Below are 22,727 nucleotides of genomic sequence, written 5' to 3'. Positions count from 1 at the left end.
GGAATTGAATGCAAGTGTCCTCAAATTTTAACACCTGAAACAATAAGCAGTGTAGGCTACCATGACAGATCACACTGTGGTAATGACCAAGGCACACATATGAGTGTTCATGTTGTTTCTAAGAAGTAGTATCCTTGAAGCAAATTTTATAGGCTGCTGGCGTTCATTATCTTAGGTTTTTATCAAGTGCTAAGCAGACAAATCCTTCCAAAATCTGTAGTATATGGCAAAAAAAAAACCCCTTGATTATTACTCAAAGAATTAGGTTTCTTTCCCTTCATTATTACTCAAAGAATTGGGTTGCTTTCCCAACTGATATGCCTCTGGTAAAAGCCTTTGATAGATCTACTGTGGCAGATCTCATAATAAAATCTCAGTACACCCTGACCTGAGGGTAAATATACTACTAAATGTAACAACATTCTAAGACATTAAAGAAGCTAAAAGGTATTTATTTTGGTAAAGTATTATCACATTATAATTGTGTGTCTTGAATATAAGTAAAGATGGAATACAAATATTTACCTTAGTGTTTGTAAAAATTTTGCCAAATGTCCGGCAAAGACGCCAGAAAAATCTGGAGAATTCATGGACACAGGCAGTTGAAGTTACATTAATTTTGCCCACTATTTCAATAAGCTGTGGCAACCTAAATGTGAAAGGAGAGAAAAACAGCAGCGGCACATGTAAGTGACTGTCACTGGGATACTCTTGCTAGAGTACAGATCCGAAAACCTTCTCTATGTTCTCTGTAAGCAAAGGATGGGTTTCAGATCATTTGAAATGGCATTAATGGGCTCTACTACATCAACTCTTCAAACATCAGTTGTTAACTGCTTGTTATAAAATACAGTTTTCTACATATGAAGTTAATGGAATTCAAAATCATGGGTTTGATGCACCACAAAACCTTGGTTTAACAAAGGTATTAAATTAGCTATTAAACGTAACCCATTAAATTCTAGACTCAAAGCTATTAAATTAGGATATAGTTTAAAGTCCACAACTACTGCCACTCAAGGCAGCAGATCAGTCCTGACACAATAAAGAAGAGCTTCTTCACAGATAAGGATCTAGGCATTATGCTGACCTAACCCTGTCACCTGGCAGAATGAACTCAGGCAGTACCACGGTCAGCCCAGGGTTCCATGATTCACAGTCTGCATGCTGCTGCAAAGGACCCCTTTAAAAGGCAGACCCAGCCCACTTATGTTCTCTTTCCTGCTGTTCCCCTGGGGCAGACAGGACTTTTCCTGTCTCCTTCTCTTCTGTTCTCTCTCTGTCTCTTTCCCTTATTTTCTTACCCCCTCCCCAATAAAACTTTCAATGTGAGTCACGTCTACAGGTCTCTGTTTACCCATTTGCCTGCAGTCTATCACCTGCGGCGGGACCATGATCAGCAAAGGACCAGGTCCCAATCCACGCCACATTATTCCTCACACACAGTGGGAATAAATATCACTTTTCAAGTTTTGCTATTGAAGACGCCAAACTTATGTTTCTTAAATAAATTAAATCTATTTTATAGACTTTCTGTCTCAAGCCTAAGAACGAGCTATTTTTTATTGATCTAATTTAAGTATATGGAGGTGGTAACTTACAACTGATTAACAACCCACAGCAAGCTCTCCCAGCCTGTTGTGCCCTCATGCTCTAGCTGGTAATCGTAAAGCTGAAGTAGCACTGCCAATTGCTCACGACTTCCAATAATAGTAGACACATCTTGCAGAGGTGACATAGGCCGAGGGAACCTGGTCACTGTAAATAACAAATCACATAGGAAAGCAAAATAAATCACATAGAAAAAAATAGTTTGAGCACTTAGTTATTCTGTTCAAAGTAAAATAAGGCTCTGATTATTTAATTAACTTGTCATAAACTTTAAATTTCGAACACCAAGGAGATTTGAGACCCCCACACTTAATGAAAAATTTAATGGGCACTTATTAGTGAAAACTAAGTTAATGTAAGTTAAATTAACATTGGTTCAAAGACTCCAGTAAGAGACATAGATTTTATTAAAATTTTAATTTAATTAAAAAAACAACAAAAATATGTAATTCCATTATACTGTTTATATCAATGAAATAATATCATAAAAGAAATCCTTTAGAGACTAAAGTTAAAAGCAGGGAAAATACTATTTCACAGGAGAGAATAATGATGTAAAATATTGACACCTCAGCTGAATAAATTTCTTTAGTAAATTTTCAACATTAAATTTTTTATTTAAAATAATTCAGTCTGTTTAAGATAATGTAAAGTACCAAAGCCAGTGACCAGCAAGCTAAAGCACAATCTATATAGATACTGTTACCAAAGTCCCACATTACAAACCTTAAAAAAATCTGAAAGGAAACTGAAAAAAATCCTCACTTTTAAATCATGTATCTTAAATATAATACATACATGTATATATTAGTGTATTTTAAAAGCTTAAGCATATTAATGAAGCCTATAATCCTAAGGATCACAATCAATTTTCTTTTCTTCCTTCCTTCCTTTTCTTCCTTCCTTTCTTTCTTTTTAAATTTTCCAGACAGGGTTTTTCTTTGTAGCCCTGACTATGGGAACTCACTCTGTAACCAGGCTGGCTTTGAACTCTCAAAGGTCCACCTGACTCTGCCTTCCTAGTGCTGGGATTAAAGGCTTGCAACACTATGCCCAGCACAGATTTCTTTTTTGAGATTACATTTTAATTTTGCCTGTATGTGTGTTTCGGGGGTGGTACACACGTGCTCTGATATGCCTGGTAGTCAGAGGACAGCTTATACTGGTGAGTATCTCTTTTCATCATGGGGGTACTAGAGATTAAACTCAGGTTGTCAGGCTTGATGACAAGTACCTTTACCCATGGATCCATCTTGATAGCTGAGGATTTCATGGAATTATGGAATAGTTACATGGTCATTAAGTGAATAATGTATGATAACAGTCATTAACTGTAGGATACAACTTCTAAATAGTAGTAAACACACCCAAAAGACATAGAAGGGTGTAGTATTTGCTCAAAATATATTTAATGATACAAGGTTTGGCTTCAGAAAATTTGAAGTACTACCTAACATTATCGTACTCCTGTGCTGCAACATGCATTCAACAATATATGAATTGAAGAGAATAGTCATGGCTGCTATTCAAAGTCTCCTTTTTGCACTCATAATACCCAGTGACGGATATGTGGGTAACATGGTATTGCTCATAACCTAGATGTCTGCTTGAATTCTCACTAGCCTTGCTCAGCAATAGAAGATCTGGATGATTAGGGGTATCTGCGTTCAAAATTCTACATTACATCAAAGTATATCTGATATAAATTTCAACCAGGGTTCTGTCATACTGGGCACAGTCTGCCAGATACAATAGAATAAATGCTTGTATTTCAAAATTATTAATCTGTGGTTGGAAAATAATAATTACAATGATAGATTAAGACTGACTACATTAAGAATGGGTCTAAAGGCATTTTAAAAATCTGAGTCCAACAGAAACAAAATGATGACAGGAAATAGGCAGTTATGTGAATAACTCAGCTATAGAGAAGAAATAAGAATTTTTTGGTGGATGTGATAACATATGCCTTTAATCCCAGCAGCTGGAAGGCAGAGGCAGGTGGATCTCTGAGTTTGAGGCCAACCTGGTCTACAGATCAGGTTCCAGACAGCCAAGGTTACACAGAGAAACGATGTTTCAAAAAAACAACAAAACAACAAAAGAATGTTCTTAAGAGCCTCAAATATTTTTTCTACTTAACAGTTTGAAAAACTTGAAATCTGTCATACAATATTGCAGAAAGGTTCTCAGAATAACATTTTACTATGATGATAAAACAACAGCATCTTATCAGCAATGAAATGTACACAGTAATTCTCAGAATAACAGCCACTAGTAATACTGGAGGTTAGCTTTAAAATGTCAGCAAATGCTACCTTGTTCACCAGTGCACCCCAAATGCCCAAAACAAAAGTGCATGAAATAAACTTTGGTTAATGCTATAAAATAACTGGCAAAAAAACCTAACCAACCAACCAAACAAAAAAACCCCCAAACTGGTATTATCCTTTATAATAAACATTATCAGTTAGATGAAGGATACAATTTTAACATTAATCTAAAAGCTGGGTGTAATGGTGTACATCTTTAATTCCAGCACTCCAGAGGCAGAAGTAGGATCTTTGTGAGTTCAGAGAGACCCTACATCATCCTCATCCTCCTCCTCATCAACAACAACTACAACAGGCCAAAGAGTTATAGCAACAGTAACTAAAAACAAAAGACTGTTATTTGGTGCAATGAAGGCAATCACAAGAAGCAGTAGTTATTTAAGTAAGGAGCGTGTTCAAGATGGAAAAGAAATAAGTGGACGGCAGCAGTTGGCATTCAAGGAGTATTTGTTAAAAACAGGAAGAAGTGGTAAGAGCTATCATAGGCTGGGCTAGTTTCTCCTTGACTCTCCAAAGTGTTCTGTTTGGAAATGGGACTGCCACAGGTGTGTTTAGAGAAAGTGATATCAACTAGAAGGTGGGGTAGGCTCCTATCTAATATGACTGATGTTTTGACAAATATGGGAAAGCTGGGTACTGGAAGACTACAGATAGTATGCAATGTGGAGGGAACAACAAAGTCAGATGCAGTGCAAGCCATGGAGCACCAAAGAAGGCCCATAAGTGACTAGACGTTAAGGAAGAGGTGGCAGCCTTCTCTCAGTTCTCAGAAGTCCTTCCTCTCCCAATATCTTCATGTTACACTTCCGCCCTCTGGCTTTGAGATAGAATATTTCTGTTGTTTAAGATACTTAGTCTGTGATACTTTATTAAGACAATTTCAGCAAACTACCACAGCCAACCAGGAAGAGGAAGAGGGATTTAAGACAAAAAGTACTTTAGTGGGTGGCAGAATCACAGTCATGAATTCTTAAGGAGTCTTATCTTCCAAGTCTTTATCTTACGAAGTTTGAGTTTTTAAATTATCAGTACAATAATTCTTTATCAGAAGCCAGAAAGAGACACAGATAATTTCACCAACCTCAAAATGCTATGAAGATATTTCATACCCAGCCTTTTCTTAGGCATACTGATTAGGAGCACAAGGGCTGTTAACCACTTCTTACACATCAAAGATCATTTACTGTCTACTGGCAGAGTGACTTCATGTATTTCTTCCTTTCTCCCCAACTCCAGTCCTGGGGATTGAACCTAGTACCTCTGTTCATGGATTAGGCAAGCATTCTGTCAATCATTGTATTCCCAGCCTGACTTCACCTGTTTCTGAAGTTAAGTCATTTTGTTTCTAATGGGGGAGGGGAAGAGAAAATCTTACCACATGCTTGTTTCTTTCTACCACAAACACAGCAGGAAATTATACTTAATATTAAAAATTACAATTATATTTCTCTTACCCAATAGAAAACAAAACAGCTAGGGAAGAAAAAAAATAAAGAGGAAACGACAAACTTCACACACTAGCCCTAGTAATTACTGAGTCTTTTTATTTGGTTCATATCTGAGACAGAAATGTCTATCCCAGCTTCCTAACAAAGTCTATAGAAGCTGCCAGCCCTTGGTAGTGTGAGACTCTGCCTCAACAAAACACAAATCCTCCCATAAAACCAACAAACAAGTGAAGCCCACCCACCCAATGGGTAATAGAAGAAAACATAACTATTATAGAATAATCTCACATGGCTTATCCATAAAAGAGGAAACTATAAAGTTTATGTGAGACTTTACTAGTCTCTGAACACAAGATTCTACACATTATACACACAATACATTTTAGTAACTGGGCTGCCATATAATGGTTAGAATTAAAAAAAAAAAAAAAAAAAAAAAAAAAAAAAAAAAAAAAACTCTTTGGGAAGCTAAACTGCCAACATTCTACCCCTTCCTTCAAGAGCTGAGTCCAGTACCTTCGATCTGTGGCACTTCACCATGCAGCTTGGCTTTGCTGGAGAAAGGTGCGTTCTGAAGCACTAATGCAAAGAGAGATGGGATCAAGGACTGCAAGGCAGAAAGATACATGTGGAGCTTGTGTTCATCCAGCCCGTGCTCTCCTTCCTGAAACATAAGGGGTGGTAGCTATTCTTAGGCTTTTGAAATCACATTGCTAGTTGGATGCACGACAGCTTCCTTTTCTATGGCAAATCAACATTTAAGGATCTCTACATAAGACCCCAAACATGCACTATACAGAGATGTCCATCCTAACTGCTGAGAAGCAAGAAGGCACTGTAGACATGCCAGAATCTTTAATATGGGAATCTAGGAACAGTCATTTCCAGTGCTGGGAACATTTTCTGTGGGGAGTGTCTTATCTTCTAGAATTCTTGAATACTACAGTGAGTCACAGGAATCACATTAAGAGTGACACTGCTGATCCTGTAGAATCATTTGCTATTTCTCTGTGTCCTAAATGATTTCAGGTATCTGGTGGGATCTGTATTTGCAAATACTTGCTTCCCAGATAAAAAGAGAGAGATGACAGAAAAAAGATTCATATGTCACCCAGAAGCAAAATGTTATAGTGAAAAATGAAGCAAAGCAAAACAAACAAAAAACCCCCAAATACTAAGAATACTAGAGATAAAAGAAGTTATTGCATTCATATCAACTTGAGATGTCAGCTATTTTTTTTTTTTTAACAGAACCATTACTAGCTAAGTAGGACATTGGAGACATTTAGAAACAATGTGGCATTACTTATATCATAGCAAGGTAAACAGACAAGAAAACAAGGCCTGGTTAATGATCAGATAGAAAGAAGGCAAACACTTAAAAAGAATCCCTAGATTTTTCTGAACAAGTCACTCCAGTCTTACTCTTCATACATATTTCCCTAAATGCCCACTGTGAAATTTAGAAGGAACAGCTCAGTTTTTAGATTTAAGCCTATACACATATACATATAAGATCATTTATTGAATAGTTCTAAGATTTATGATAAAAGCCTTAGAGGTCCTTGAAGAATTTGAGGCACAAAGCTTAAGAGTCTGGAGTCAGAAACCACTTTGTATGATAGCTGTGGACCCTGGCAAATTACTTGAGCACTAAACCCTAATTTCCATGTAAAACATAAAACACCCCTCCTCAAAGGGTTCTAAGAATGAAGTAAGTTTTTAAATCTAAAGTATTAATCTTAGCAGTATATACTGGCACCCATGAAATACTAGCTTCTCTGATAACCTCTCAACGAACATTTAGAACAAAAATTAGATAAAAAAGTGTCTATTATTTTCTCAACTTGTTATCAACTCTTCTGAGTAGAATGAAGTTCTCTTTAAGATGTCTCAGAGTTAAAGTAGTTTTGACATCATAGAAACAAGAAGACTATAGAGACTTAGCATTTAGTCATCTCTGCAATCTGCAACTAGAGTTGATATTTTATGTAAAACAGTCACGTCTTCAGAGGATCCGGGAGGAACTGGCACCAGGAAGGTGCTAGTCCAGTTAACAATGCCCACTGTGTCTTCTCTTCTAGCTCCTCATCTCTCCTCAGTGGTGATGTGTTAGACTATTTGAGTATGTGGTACATCTTGTCTCTGTCCCCACTACTTCTCCGAGATGGTTTAGAACAGACTCTTTAAATTTATGAATTATATAAAAAAAGGAAAAACTCACCCTGAGAAGCTTTTCAATCTTGTTCAGTAGTGTCGGTATAAGATGAGACTGTAAATTTCCAAGTTCTGTTGTCCAGGCAGCATAAGCTGGTAAAAATACTTGGTGTGTTGCACTAACAACTCTTTCAGAGGGGTCACCCAGGGCTGAAAGCAGTAATTCAAAGCCCTGCAAAAGAGAAACAGGAAAATGAATATTGTTAAAAGCATAAATTTCCAAAAGATGTAATAAAACAACAAATATACATTTTAAGAAATTCAGAAAATGTTTTAAGGAAGGCAGCCAGTCATCTACAAATCCTTCCCATTTTCTTAAGTGTTAATGTATCCATGGATGAGCAAATAGGGTGGAAAACATGCACATTCATTTCCAACTTCCTGACAGCTGCTGGATTGAAAGTAGCCATCATTCCTGCTGACCACATTGACACACCATCTCACCTGTAGACTGCCAAGTATCTGAATAACTACATTATTTGGAATTTGTAACAGGTTAAAAGAAGTTCATGCTGAAAAACATACCTGTTGATATTTGTCAGGATCATCAATGTAGCCCATAATGACACCCAGGCTTTTGATCACAGCTTCTCTTACCAAATCTGCCTTATCTTCCATTAACATTTGTTGCAACATTGAAAGAACCAAGGAACTACGAATTTCTTTCTGAAAATAACCAATATATTTTTATGATTTATTTAGGCTGCCATTTAATATGGTCACATTTAATAAAAATGTCAATTAGTGCTGTGCCTTAGCTTACCTTAAATATAATTTATTTTTATTATAAATGTTGTGTATATGTATGTGAGTGTGGGTTTGTGAACACAAATTCAGTGCCTGTGGCAGCCAGAAGAGAGTGTTGGATCCCCTAGACTGAAGTGACAGGTGGTTGTGAGACACCTGATGTGAATGCTAGGATCCCAGGGCTGCATTAATGTCAGGCAGGGCTCAATCACCGAGCTAAACCGCTAGCACCCCACACCTCTGTTCTCAGTTATGTTAAAGAATCAGCTTATTAAAAGTTGAGATTAAGGTTAGGAGGTGGTGGTGTACGCCTTTAATCCTAGCACTTGGGAGACAAAGACAGGTGGATCTCTGTGAGTTCAAGGACAGCCTGGTCTACAGAGCAAGTTCCAGGACAGGCTCCCAAACTACAGAGAAAAACCCTGTCTCAAAAAACAAAACAAAAAGTCGAGATTAAAATAAAGCTATCAGGGGCTGATGAGATAGCTCAGTCATTAAGACTCTACTTCTGTTACAGAGGACCGGAGTTCACAACCACCTGTTAACTGTAGCTACAGAGATAAGCATACTACCTCCTTAGACGAGTGTATTCATGTGTAGCCCCCTACTCCTGCTTTTACACCTAATTAAAAAGAAAATAAATCTTAAAAATAGTCATCAATACTCAAATTCATACCCTTCTTAGTATTACCGAAACTTGCCAAGTTTTAAAATTAATCAAGCTGAACTTGGTCTGGTATCTTTAAAATACATAATAAACAGAATAAAATAAAAACAAAGAGCTGGCTTTCGTTTTGACATTTTTTTAAAGTCTTCTCAGGTGACCTACACAAACATTTAAGCCTGTGAGCTGGTTGTAATGGTGAGGACCCATAATCTTAGCACATGGGTAGTGGGATGCAGGAGGATAAGAAGTTCAAGGCCATCTTCTACATGGCAAGTTTCAGGCTATTCAGGTAAATGAATATTGTTAAAAGCATGAATTTTCAAAAGATGCAATAAAACAACAAATACACATTTTAAGAAATTCAGAAAATGTTTTAAGGAAGACAGCCAGTCATCTACAAATCCTTCCCATACAATGAGACTTTATATCACAAAAACCAAACCAAGCCGAACCAAATCCCACAACGGATATCTGAACTTAAATTTCACTGCTACATCTCAGATGGAATGCCTCTATGTTAACATACACATTGTGAATTTTACTAGAATGTAGGATAACTAAACCTCAATAGGCCTGACAGCCGGCCTAGACAGATAGTAACAGCATGCACAGTAAATATTTCCTGACAGTCAGCCTGGGTTTGCCAGAGGGCCTTGACAACAGCAGCCAAGTCTGACAAGAGATGACATGGACCTATGGATGGTGACTACTTCACCTCTGCAGATACCAATTCAGTGGATCTCCTCCCCTGGGGCAGGCTTGGGGGGTATATAAGGCTTACCCCTTCCTGGAATAACCTGAGCCGGTTGTTTCAAGTTGTTTATTGGTATTTTGTCTACACCTTTCACCCTCCCTTACCCCCCAAGGGATACCCGTTAGGACCCTGCAATACTAGAACACAAATTTATGTAGATTTCCTTTAAAACTGGCAAATTTTATCATTAAAAATCTAACCAATTTATATTATTAAAAAGCCTTTATGCATTTAAAAGCTATTAGCCTTAGAGTTGTAGATACAAATGTCCCACAATTCTAGAACCCACTCAATATTCATTTTTATCACTGGAAAGGTATTTATCCATTTGTTTTCCTTCAAGTGACAACTTACTTCATGAAAATGAAGACGTCTGTCATATTCCCAAGTCTGACAATATGTGGTTCTGCTGAGAAAAATGATACTCCAAGAAAGGAACAGCTGCTACCCTCAGTGCTCAAGCAAGAACCTAAGTGCGTTTCCTGCAGACCCTGCCAAATGTCAGTTTGCAGTCAAAGCATTTTCTATTATCACTTTCCTTTTTGTGTCACAGAACAGTACAAACACTCAAGGGGTAGAATTTAGTAAAATTAACAATTTTACAGATTAAGTAAAGTTCCCTTTTTTATGGAAACTGGCTTGCTTTGGGAATGTGGGGCTATGAAGAACACAGTCCTCATCAGGAAGTTTGAGCATCACCTCTCTGATCAGTGCCATGCAGGAACACTGCTGCCCACCACTACTTCTGTACCGACACTGTATGTGTAAATATGTGAGGGACAAAAAGATCCTACTAGGCAAATTGGTTCCACCTTATATACCTCTTTGAAAGAACCACAAGGAACTTCCCAGGGTCCTCAGAACATACTGTCAGAACTACCAGCATAGTTACATATGTTTATATGCATGCACAACCAATTCGAATGTACTTATTTATAAAAAAATTGCATTGGTGTGCACCTTCCCCCCTTCTCTCTCTTTTTTTTTGTAACAATAGCATGGTTAAGAAAATTTGGATTAAAATGTACACCACTCTACTGTTAAACAGAAACAAATAAAAAGAAGAGTTCTTACGGGAAGGTAAGGTGCCAGTGCTCCACAGGACTCTGCTACAAGCAGTCGTCTTTCTGGATATTTGTGATTAATCTGGAGTCAAAAACAAGCACATCAGTCAAGTATAAGCAACACACCCTCTCTTCTTCCAAAAGACAATTACTTTTCACCATACATCTTGTTAAGAAAATAGTATACTGCCTTCCTTTTCCACATCTGGGACTCCCTGTGTGTCTATACCTGGGTCAGGAATAAGGGAATCAAGGGCAGCCTAAACATCAAGGCACAGGGGTATCTGTTAAAGAAAAAAGGGAAAATCAAAGATGAAGAATTGGCAAGGTATCTAGAAATCGTGTTTGCTTAGGACTAGGCTCTCCTTAGGATGTCAGAAGAAGGAAGCACTTCTAGCAATAGAAGTGAAGAAATCTTCTGGACCTTAGAGACGTGGCCTGTGATAGACGCCAGTTTGTTTTCTCCCACTGGGGCTAGCCAATAGGTTAGCCAGCTACATAGACTATATATTCTCTTTAAGAAGACATCTTTCTTGTTTGTATATGCAAAACAGTGGAGTTTTGCTATGTACTGACTACACTAAACTGGAACAAAAAATAAAAAAAAGTCACATACTGGGTTTTGTTCCCATATGTCTTCTTCATAGAATATAAATCTTTCTTTGACTGGAAAAGAAGTATATCTGTTCTCATACTCCCATATCAAAAGATGACATAATTCAATAATGTTTTGGATGCCTAAAATTAAGAAAAGAAGTTATATAGAAATCTATTGGGCAACAAACTAGAGGTACGTGGCTAGCTAGATCCCTGATCCACAATCATAAAGATCCACATACAAAAGAGATGGCAGAGATGTGCATAACTAACATCTCTGAGCTAAATTTGATCTGGTCACAATTGCTCTGAAAGCAGAGAAAGTCTGAATATCAGAAAGCTGCACTTAAAGTTTCATCTTATTCCTTCTCAGTCTAGCATATTGTGTCTCCTGTAAGTATACACACAAAAATCAACTGTATTTCTTCAATTAATGAATTAAAAAGATTCTCTTTAGCTTTAAAACTAAAGTACTTAGGAGTGAAACAAGCATAAAACACACTATCTGAAAATTACAAACTACTGTGGTAGATATTTTAAAGACTTTGATGAATGGAAAGGAACCCAAAATTCAGATTGGGAACTTAAATAATTAGGATAGGAATGCTGTCCAGATCCATCTATAGATCCAATAAATTACTTGAAAAAAAAATCCCATCTGGCTTCTTTACAGAAATGAGAAGCATATCTTAAAATTCATACAGAGATTTAAGACACCCATAGCAGCCACAGCAGACCTAGTGGCACATTTGCATTTCGGGTAATAAAAAGCTTTAATTTTCAAATTGGATGCAGAGATGAATGTAACACTCCGTGAATGCACTGAAACCATTCTAGGCAGCACTGGAATTAACAAAACTTTTTTTGTGGTGCTTTTGAGAAAGTATCCTAGGCTTGCTTAGAACTCACACCATCTTCTAGCCTCAGCCCCATCAGTTACTAGAACTACAGACATGTACCACCATGCCTGGTATAATTTTTTACTTTTTAATTTTTTTAGGAGTTTTGAGGTGGGGTCTAGCCTTGACTCCTCCTGCCTCTGTCTCTGGAGTGTTGGGGTTACATGTGTTTCTCACTGTGCTCAGTTCAACAAATACAAGCTAAAAAGAGAAAATGGAAAAGCTATAAAACATTAAATGTATACCTGAATAGTTGTACAGATTTATAAATTCAAAGTTTCATTGTGCATCGGAGTTAATTTTGACTTTAAGCAATTAGAAACACACCCTAAATCAGCATGCTTTGTAATATGAAGATGTTGCCTGCTGTTGTCAGAGTAATTATTACTACACTATGCTACACTTTTCACTTTACATACTGAACCTGGTTGCTCTACCACTTTAGTAATAAATGAGTACCCAAAAAAACTAGGACTAGAACTTTAAACAATGACACAGTTGGTGTTACTTGTGACCAATATTCTTTTAAGAACAAGAGATGATTTTAAATTGGGCTTTATAACTTGTTTCTATAATGAGAAAGCCATCTTTTAAAGGTGATGTAATGAAGTTCTTAATTTCCTACTACATCTACAAAGTCCACAATTCTGAGTTCTTCAGAGGACTGGAATATTCTCATATGTTATAAAAATAAGACTATAAAAATAAATTATTTAAAAAGGTGGGGGAGCTGGAAAGATGGCTCAGCGGTTGAGAGCACTGTCTGTTCTTTTGGGTTCAATTCCCAGCACCCAAGTGGCAGCTCACACCTGTCTCTAACTCCAGTTCCAGGGCTTCTGACAAGCTCAACAGATGTACATGGAAGCAAAACACTAATGATCATAAAATAAAAATAAATTACTTTTTAAAAAAAAGTAAACTACTTCAGTAAAATGAATTTAATTATAAATATATAAACTTGTTATATCAAAGTTCTATACTTTGCATACTTTATGTATATACAATCTATACAGGTTCTCTATTTACACACACTTAACTCTTCCTCAAGCTCACCAAGCAAATAGAGCAGGGACTTTGCACTTGTTGGACCTTACTTCACCCAGACTCTCGGTTCAAGAGCACATCCTCAGAGGAGGACAATGTTTTCTATCATGTCTTCTACTTTGTCTTTCTTCACACTATTTTCCTAGTTACTGCACTAGTACCTGACACTGGAATCCATGTTTTTAAGTCTCTGCTTAATGAATGAATAAAGCAAAGCATCCCAGACCATTCATTTGCACAAATAAACCATGTGCTGAGTTATGGACTCATTCACATTCACATGGATTTCCCCATGTACTTTAAAAAAGAAAAAATAGCTAAGAATGCCATATGGGTAACTCACCTGTTCCCAACACTGTGGTAAAAGTTCAGCTTCCACACGAGTTGGTCCAACATGACGTGCAAATGCCACACAACCTGTCAGTATCATTTGCCTGAAAATAGTAGGAAAAAAAAAAAAAAAAAAAACCTTGGATGCGCATTAGAAAACAGAACTACAACCAGGAGTTAAAAAGAGTGAAACAGTTAGGAATGGTGGCACCCCTTTAATTCCAGCACCTGGGAGACAATGTAGGCAGATCTTGGTGAGTGGAGGCCAGTCTGATCTAACTCCAGGCCAGCAAGGGCTAGATGGTGAGACCGTCTCAAAACAAACCATGGTCACAGTCACTGACACACAGATTTTAAGCACTTAAAATATTTCTTAATGATATACACATACAGAACTTGAAATCACCTACTACCACTATACTAATCACATCTAACCATCAAGTGGAAAAAGTGTTAGCTCTGAAATGCAGTTCTAAGTAGAAAAGATCAGTTGGCCCAATACATTAGTAATAGCATTGGAAGTAGCCTGTTATAACAGTAAAAAATATTATATTCCTGTAAGATGAAAACAGTAGGCAAGAATGCTTTATTTCTGATGTGAAGGGTTGGCCACCAGGTGGCAGTGGTTACGTTTTAAGTTTTGCATTGCCTGTCTCGAACCCCCCACTCCCCCCCAAAGTTTTGCCTTGCAAACTTAAACAAAAATGTAAAAAAGGTATTTCATTACTAACTTACTAAGACAAAGGCACTTTTTTCTTTCTTTTTCTTTTTTGGTTTTAGACAGGGTTTCTCTGTATTGCTTTGGAGGTTGTCTTGGAACTCGTGCTGTAGACCAGGCTGGCCTTGAACTCACAGAGATCCACCTGCCTCTGCCTCCCGAGTGCTGGGATCAAAAGCATGTGCCACCAATGCCCGGCAATAAGGAACTCCCTTTTTAAAGGAAGAAAATGAGCTATTTTCCTATATAGTATCACCAAACTGTCCCTAAAAACCTTCAAGTTAAATGGTATTTCTATAGTGATCTGATTTCCCTCATTCCTACTTGACTAGTAGTGCATGCAGTCACCAGTGCCATCCAGGACAAGTCTCTCCATTTGCTCTTGGGTACATTCTACTAAGAACAAAAGACAGACACAGAGCATAAATGTCAGGGTATCTTAGGCGGTGTGATCGTAACTTTGGAGCTTCTACTCCAAATTTTCCAGCTTTGTCTCATGACTCATGTGTTTACAATTTTACATAAACAAATTGTTAGAATATATAAAAAGAAGCTCTAAAACTAGATACCTAACGAAGCACAACTCTGTTTTACAAAACACAAGCAAAATCCGTTTTATTAAGATAAAGGTTGCAATAGAAAACCATCCAGGTGCACTATTCTATCCACTAGTACGTTGTCTCCCTATGGCCAGCCTGCTTTCTTCAGGTTCCCCTTGAAGCTTTACTTTATTACGTGAACATATTTTTATTTCTTGAGGTAGACAACACACTATCAATCAAACCAATTCCCAGAGTTCCTGTGTGCAGCGTGCTGTCCTACGGCGATTCCTTGCTATGTATTCCTGACTGCTGCTATTAGAGGCTGCATGCACACTCCAGGAAGGACCTGTTCCAGGTAGTTCTGCCTCACTGCTGCTGCTGAGTTTCCACCTGACTTATGTTGAAAGTCAGATCTGACTCCCTCAGAAATGGGTGAGGAACCCACATGGTGGTGCACAAGTTTTGTTATTGGCAATAAAGTTTTGGAAGTACTATAGACAATGAATTAACCCACTCCTGATCTTCCTCAGGGTATCTACCACTTAATTAACAAAACAGCTTCTGTTCTCAATAATCTTGAGAGACTAGGAAAGATAAAGATGCTAAATTCTGTTAGATTCTGACAAGGGGCCAAATATATAGATTGACTAGCTAGTGTAAGACCAAAGCAGAGTCCCCACCCCCACAATTGAAATATGAGCTACTCAGAGCCGCTGCTTTAGGGCATAAATTTTCTGTGTACTCAAGCCATCAAATCACCATTTAGATCAGTGGTTCCCAACCTGGGGGTCACATCTCAGATATCCTGCACAGCAGATATTTTCATCATGATTCATAACAGTAAAAGAATTATACTTATGAAGTAGTAATAAAAATAATGTTATGGTTGGGGTTCACCATGAGGAAAGTATACTAAGGATTAGGAAGGTTGAAAACTACTGATTTAGATGAAAATAAAACTCTCCCTGGCATAACTAATTTTCTTTGATTGTGGCCTAAACACTGTATTTATCTGGAGATACTGCAAATGGTTTATTGATAACTCAGTAATGCAAATATTCATATATTATTTTATTTATTTATTTTATGTATATATAAGTGCTCTATCAACTTTATGCCAGAAGAGGGCATCAGATCCCACTATAGATGGTTGTGAACCACCATGAGGTTGCTGGGAATTGAATTCAGAATCTCTGGAAAGAGCAGCCAGTGCTGTTAACCACTGAGCCATCTCTCCAGTCTCCATATATTACATTTTATAAAGACTAATCATTATGAAGCTATGACATAGCATGTTCACCTGTGTGGGAAAAATGGGGATATTTAGGAGAAATGAAGTGTAAGCAGGAAAGCAGAGAGATAATATGAATTAGATGCCCACAGATAACTAACTCCTAAGGGCACAAATACAACACGAGTCACTAGAATAATAATGAAAACACTGCAGAAAGCTGGGAACAAGGCTCTTTCCCCCTGTTTATTAAATATAGTGAGTAATGCTTCTTCATTCACTTGCATACAACTTCAGACTTCAAAGCCTTTCACAATGAAAGAGAAACTGGATTTCAGCAATGAAGACTTGACTGGAACCAATGTTCAGAGATTATAAACTAATTTGCTCATTTTAAGTCATAGAAGGATGGACAAATACATGGATGGCTAAGTTGATGAAAAGTGATTTTAAGGAGAATATTTAAATTATAGTGAAGCTTATAGGAATTACTAGGACTTTTATATGTACTTCTGTAAACTTATACCGAATGAATGAAATAGCAAATATGCCAGTTGGCTTTCAAGGCTATCAAATATTACTGCCGATAAAATATTACTCATGCCATTTAGAAAGACACTGGTATTTTTCAAGATATTTTATATAAACATGTTAGAGGAAGATGTGCATCTATATTCTGCCCATCACTATAAATTATGAGCCAGTATTGAAGATTTCTTGGAAATTATTAAAACCAGAGGTTTGAGCAAGCAATTCTTCAGTCTTCTAGGAGGCCAGACAACACTGGTTTAGTGATATTTGAAATTTATGGTTTATAACATGTACTCAGTTTTCAGTAATATTAAGTCTATAAAGCCTATAATAGAAATTTGAAAAACTCATATTTTACTTTTTCTTTCTGAGTATCTTGGTATTCTAGACTTTTCCCTCTAATATTTTTATGTTCCTTTCTGTTTTATAATAGTCATCAATTCTTGATTTCTTTCAAGAATATCAAATGTTTATAAATGTTTCTGTAATAAATTATTTTTCAAGGTACAATGTTACTGTGGGTTTTATTATGACAATTACTAAATTTGTAGTTATTGTACAAATAAAGGATTGGTTTTACACATGTATCTGTCACTGTACTATGCTCATAGCATACTGATAAAATATTAATTTCATTATGACATTTCACACATGTATCTCTCATTGTATTATTCACATATTTACTGTGAAGTTTCAGAATCACTGCCATGCTCATTGTATAGTGATTTTTTTGGGGACTCATGATAATTCTGTTTCTCTAAGAAGAAACAGTTTCAACTTTGATTTGCTTTGAGATACAGGAAGAAGCTACACAATAGTTTTACTCCAGAGACACTTTAGCCATATAAAATACTTAATCTTATGTGCTATACTGAATCTAGGATTGCTTTTTCTCCCTTTTTCAGTACTTGGGTTTTCTTCTTTTTTTCATTTTGAGACAGAGTCTCTCTATATAGCCCTGGCTATTCTGCGACTCACTATGTATAGACCAGGTTGGACTCAAACTAACAAAATTATCTGCTACTGTCTACTAAGTGCAGGATTAGTCATGTGATTTCACTTCTGCTTTAGTACTTATTATCTTCACAATGAGAATTTGTTATTTAAAAAATTTGAAATGGCTTGCAAATTCACTAAGATGAAAAGGTAGCAGTGTACTTTCTTGGGTGGTTTCGGGTCTTTCTTTGGCTTATAGGATTTTACCAAAGACCCCATAATTTGGTTGAAAGCATGCCACTTACATCTTTCTATGTCTTTTGACTTGTATCTCAAACTGTGTTTAGTCCACAGAAACAACCATTTTCCTTACACAAACAATGGCTGCTTGACTTAGTAGCTTCTACATTTTCTTAATCTAGATTCATTAAGGGCTATCTATTTCCCAAGTACCTTTCTCACAAACACTTACTGCTCATTCTTTACTCTCCCTACCCCAAGTAGTTTATGTCTTCCTAAAAAATTCCAAATTGAAAGAAATATTCTTGAAATGGCAACTATTTGCCACCTCAAAAAAGAAAAATCTCAGGATTAAAAACAAAAGAAACTTGCTTTCCGCTAGAGCATTTTTTCCCTCCAAAACAAGGCAAATCTGAAGAAGTAGAACCTATCAAGGGTTCTTTTATGTTTGTTTGTTTTTGTTTTTGTTTTTTGAGACAGGGTTTCTCTGTGGCTTTGGAGGCTGTCCTGGAACTAGCTCTTGTAGACCAGGCTGGTCTCAAACTTACAGAGATCTGTCTGCCTTTGCCTTCTGAGTGCTGGGATTAAAAGCATGCGCCACCACCGCCTGTCCCTATCAAGGTTTTATTACTACTTGTTTTCCTAGGTCTTATCACTCATCCAAAGTAGTACTGAGAATACATGCTGGTAGATAAGGGTAGGTTCCTATCTAAGGACATGAGAATGCTTGTGGGGTTCTCCATGACACCTAACTATGGCTTCTTGTATTTTGCAGACAAAGGAAGAGCTGATTTCTTTATAGCACGATGGAGAACACTAGAAGATTTATGGTGCTTGCTCTATCCCCTTTATAGCAAAGTCTCAGCTACAACCTAATCATTGAGAACTAGGAGATGCCTCTGTACTAGAAATGAGGAAAGAGTTTGAATTAACAGAATTTTCAGATCAAAATATAACAAAGTTTTGGTAATATCCTCTAGTATATACATGTGTCTAGAGTCAATAAAAAGTTAACACTTTACAACAACCCATAGATTCACTCTGCAAACTTAGTTATTAGTAATTATAATAGTAGGGGTCCTCAACTGGATTTGTACCTACTTTTTATAGCCATTTTTGCTTCAAGAACTTACTTATTTCCACAGGTTTAATTTCTCAGAGAGTTTTTCCTATTATCTATTTATTTGTTGGTACAAATTGCAGGTTCCTTTTAAAAGGAGGTGAACAGAAGGAAAGCAAACTAATGACAACACTATTGAGGTCATTCACATAATGATGGACACATGATGGGCAAGCTCCAGCACACGGAAATTGATACTGGGAAGGAAAAAAGGTCTGTAGATGAAATAAATCACCAAATATGATGCTCATCAAGAAAAATTAGTATGTCAGCATTGCAGTTGTTTATCCCTGGACACCCACCTTTGCTCATCATCTGGCCTCTTGATCAAGTTGAAGAGTATGTGGAGGAGCTGGTCTCTTTCTTTAGGTTCGGGGTGTAGGCATGCTGTACACAATATGAGGGGGATCAACTCCTAAAGAAATATGAGGGTGGAGAATTCAAAATAAAAATATATTGCAGTATATCCTATCTTTTCTTCCAGAATACCCTTAAAACAAACTTTAAACCTCAGCAAACAGAAGAATATCATTACAAAATGTTTATGTTTGTTATACAGAAGGATAAACCACAGTAATAAAAAAATATTTAAGGTTCTACTAAATCTTCATTTCTCGCTCAGTATTGTCCAAGGATCCACAAGGTTTTTATACTAATTAACGTCCACCAACTGACAAACTGGTATAACTTTATTTTGAAGTGTTTTAAATTTTTTGCAAAGTTCACTATTTTTTTTTTTAGAACATCAACAAAAGAAAACTTTCCCCTGGGTGTGGGCATCCATCTCAATAAGGTATTTATTTATATTTATCTCATATAAGGTCTTGACCTCCAACCAACACTACACATACCATCTCCCAATAACAACAACAACAACAACAACAATAACAACAAACCCAAGTCAAAAACCAACACAGGTAAACAAAAATCAAAACAAATAAAAACACAAAAAAATTTTCCCAAACAACATAACAAAAATTCCTTTCCACTCACACAAAATGTGCTTCTCTTAGGATGAGCTATAACCCAGTAATTTTGTACCCTCCATATTTAATCCAGTTAAAAAAAAAACTGAGCTGGGTGTTGGTGGCGCACCTTTAATCCCAGCACTAGAGAGGCAGAGGCAGGCGGATCTCTGTGAGTTCGAGGCCAACCTGGTCTCCAGAGCGAGTGCCAGGATAGGCTCCAAAGCTACACAGAGAAACCCTGTCTCGAAAAACCAAAAAAAAAAAAAAATTTTTTTTGGGCTATAGGTGCAGATAAATCGGTATTACTACTGATATTAAACTCAAAATTAAATTATATTTCATTGCACATTCACCATGTAGAAATAACAAACATTTTTTAGGAAAGTAACTGCCAAGTTTCTTTTTCATAGAAATGTATGAAATTAAAGCTGTTCCACATTTCATCAAGACAATATTCTGAACCCTGAATATATTATGTTTTTTATTTAAGTGGATTTTCAAATCTAGTGGTTAAAAAAGAAAAAGCTCCAAAGTAAAAAGATATTTTTGGGAGAGAAAGGCTCTAAGCTCAAAGCATTCTAAAGAAATCACTAGAATATATAATGTGGAGGGAAGAATCTCTCTTTACCATCTACCTAAGTACCTGCCCCAAAGTATAAGCAAATTAAAACATGAAACAAGGCGTGATTGTCAACTACAGCTTAGAGCCTAAGAAAACAATTCTAACATTTACCCTGTAAGAGAAGCATGCTTAAAGTATGCAATTGCTTTCTTAAAAGTAGATGACACAGTTTTTAAATTGGATCTGAAAAGCATGACTAAAAGTTCTTTCTTCAAGGCTTTTATATTTCATAATAAAATTTTAATTGACTAATAAAAATTTGAAGTTTTAAGATCTAGACAAGAAGAACTCTGTAGTGATATCTTATTTATGATTTACTAAAGCTTGCCCGAGGATTCAGAAAAGTCAGTCACAAGCCATAAAAGCCAGGCATACACCTTTATTCCTAGTAGCCAGAAGCTAGGAGGTGGTGGCACACACCTTTAATCCTAGGACTCAGATTTAAGAGACAGACAGATCTCTCTGAGTTCAAGGCCACCCAGATTTACACAAGAGTGTATCAGTCTAAAATAGCTTACACCTTTATCCCCAACATATATAAGTATATATATGAAGTACATATATAAGTATATAAGATGGAAGCATATAAGATAGAAGTATATAAGATAGAAGCAAGGTCTCAAGAAGGCATCCAGTCTCCACCCACACTGAACACAGGTACATTCATTCTCCAGCCACACTGAGGAGAGGTTACAGTCTGAGGCTTGGAGAGAGCTCATGGAGACAGGATCAGCCCATTAAGCCTGAGGTAGAGGTAAGAAGCTAGTGGCCAACTGATTTGCTTTTCTGACATTCAGCTTGAAGTTTGAACCCCAACATCAGTCTCTAGGTCATTTATTATTTCATGTTATAGAACTCCAAACAAATGTGAGAACTACAAAGTCTAAAGTATGTTATGTATTCTATTATTTCAATCATACTATATAGATGCCTATATGGATTTTATACTAAACAGCAACTAAAAAGTGACAGAAAATTAGGAAAAATAGTTCTGCACTGACAATGCAAGACAGAATATTAAATTACTGTATGACCTCATTGGATACTTGGTGGTTTGAATAATTATGGCCCCCACAGACTCCTCATGTGTATGAATGCTTGGCTGTAATGAGTAGCACTTGTGGCATTGCTGGAGGAAGTGTGTAACTGTGGAGGTGGGATTTGAGGTTTTATATGCTCAACCTCTACCCAGTGTGGCATACTCTCCTGCTGCCTGTGGATCAAGATGTAGAAGGCTCAGCTCCTTCTCCAGGACATGTCTGCTTGCATGCTACTATTTTTCTCACCAAGATAACGGTCTAAGCCTATGAAACTATAAGCTAGCACCAATTAAATGTTTTCCTTTATAAAAGTTGCCATGTAAAAATGATCATCTTCCCAAAAGCAGTCTACATATTTCAACACAATTACCATTAAAATCCCAACACAATTCTTTACAGACCTTGAAAGAATAATACTCAACTTCATGTGGAAAAACAAAAAACCCAGGACAGTTAAAACAATACTGTATAATAAAAGAAGTTCTGGAGCTATCACCATCCATGATATCAAGCTCTACTACAGGGAAAAAGTAATAAAAACAGCATGATTTTGGCATAGAAACAGACAGGTAGACCAATGGAACTGAATTAAAGACTCAGTAGTAAATCCACACACCTATGGACACGTGATTTTTGACAAAGAAACCAAAATTATACAATGCAAGAAAGGAAGCATCTTCAACAAATGGTGCTAGTATAACTGGGTGGTTGGCATGTAGAAGAATACAAATAAATTCATATCTATTACCCTACAAAAAACTCAAGTCCAAGTGGATCAAAAACCTCAACATAAATCCTCATAGAAAAGAAAGTGGGAAACAGTTTAAAATGCATTGGTAGGGGAGACAACTTCCTGAATAGAACACCAGTAATGCAGATCAACAATAAATGGATGCCATGAAATGGATAAGCTTCTGTAATGCAAAGGACACATCAATAACAAAAGGGCAGTCTACAGAATGGGAAAAGATCTCTGCCAATCCCACATGTGACAGAGGGTTGATCTCCAATATATATTAAAAAAACAACTCAAGAAACTAGACATCAAAAATCCAAATAATCTAATTA

The 22,727-nt window shown here is 36.7% G+C and overlaps 1 protein-coding gene across 6 annotated transcripts in view; it reads right to left on the bottom strand.

Moving 5' to 3' along the window:
- Relch (RAB11 binding and LisH domain, coiled-coil and HEAT repeat containing) overlaps positions 1-22,727 on the bottom strand; it is an 87,387-nt gene that overhangs the window by 28,113 nt on the left and 36,547 nt on the right. For all 6 annotated transcript variants that reach the window (XR_004770287.1, XM_027417851.1, XM_027417852.1 and 3 more), the window contains exons 11-18: positions 19,332-19,444; positions 13,725-13,815; positions 10,852-10,923; positions 8,135-8,275; positions 7,617-7,781; positions 5,909-6,056; positions 1,602-1,758; positions 526-649 (exon numbers count right to left, since the gene is read on the bottom strand). Coding sequence is in view for 5 of the 6 variants with exons in the window: in XM_027417851.1 (XP_027273652.1) it covers positions 526-649; positions 1,602-1,758; positions 5,909-6,056; positions 7,617-7,781; positions 8,135-8,275; positions 10,852-10,923; positions 13,725-13,815; positions 19,332-19,444 (1,011 nt within the window). In the remaining variant the exon portion in view is untranslated. The remainder of the gene's footprint in view (positions 1-525; positions 650-1,601; positions 1,759-5,908; positions 6,057-7,616; positions 7,782-8,134; positions 8,276-10,851; positions 10,924-13,724; positions 13,816-19,331; positions 19,445-22,727) is intronic.

Source organism: Cricetulus griseus, chromosome 5, assembly GCF_003668045.3.
Source record: "Cricetulus griseus strain 17A/GY chromosome 5, alternate assembly CriGri-PICRH-1.0, whole genome shotgun sequence".
Taxonomy (NCBI): Eukaryota; Metazoa; Chordata; class Mammalia; order Rodentia; family Cricetidae; genus Cricetulus; species Cricetulus griseus.
Note: the sequence above shows the minus strand (reverse complement) of the source record. Positions and strands in the feature narration are given on the sequence as shown.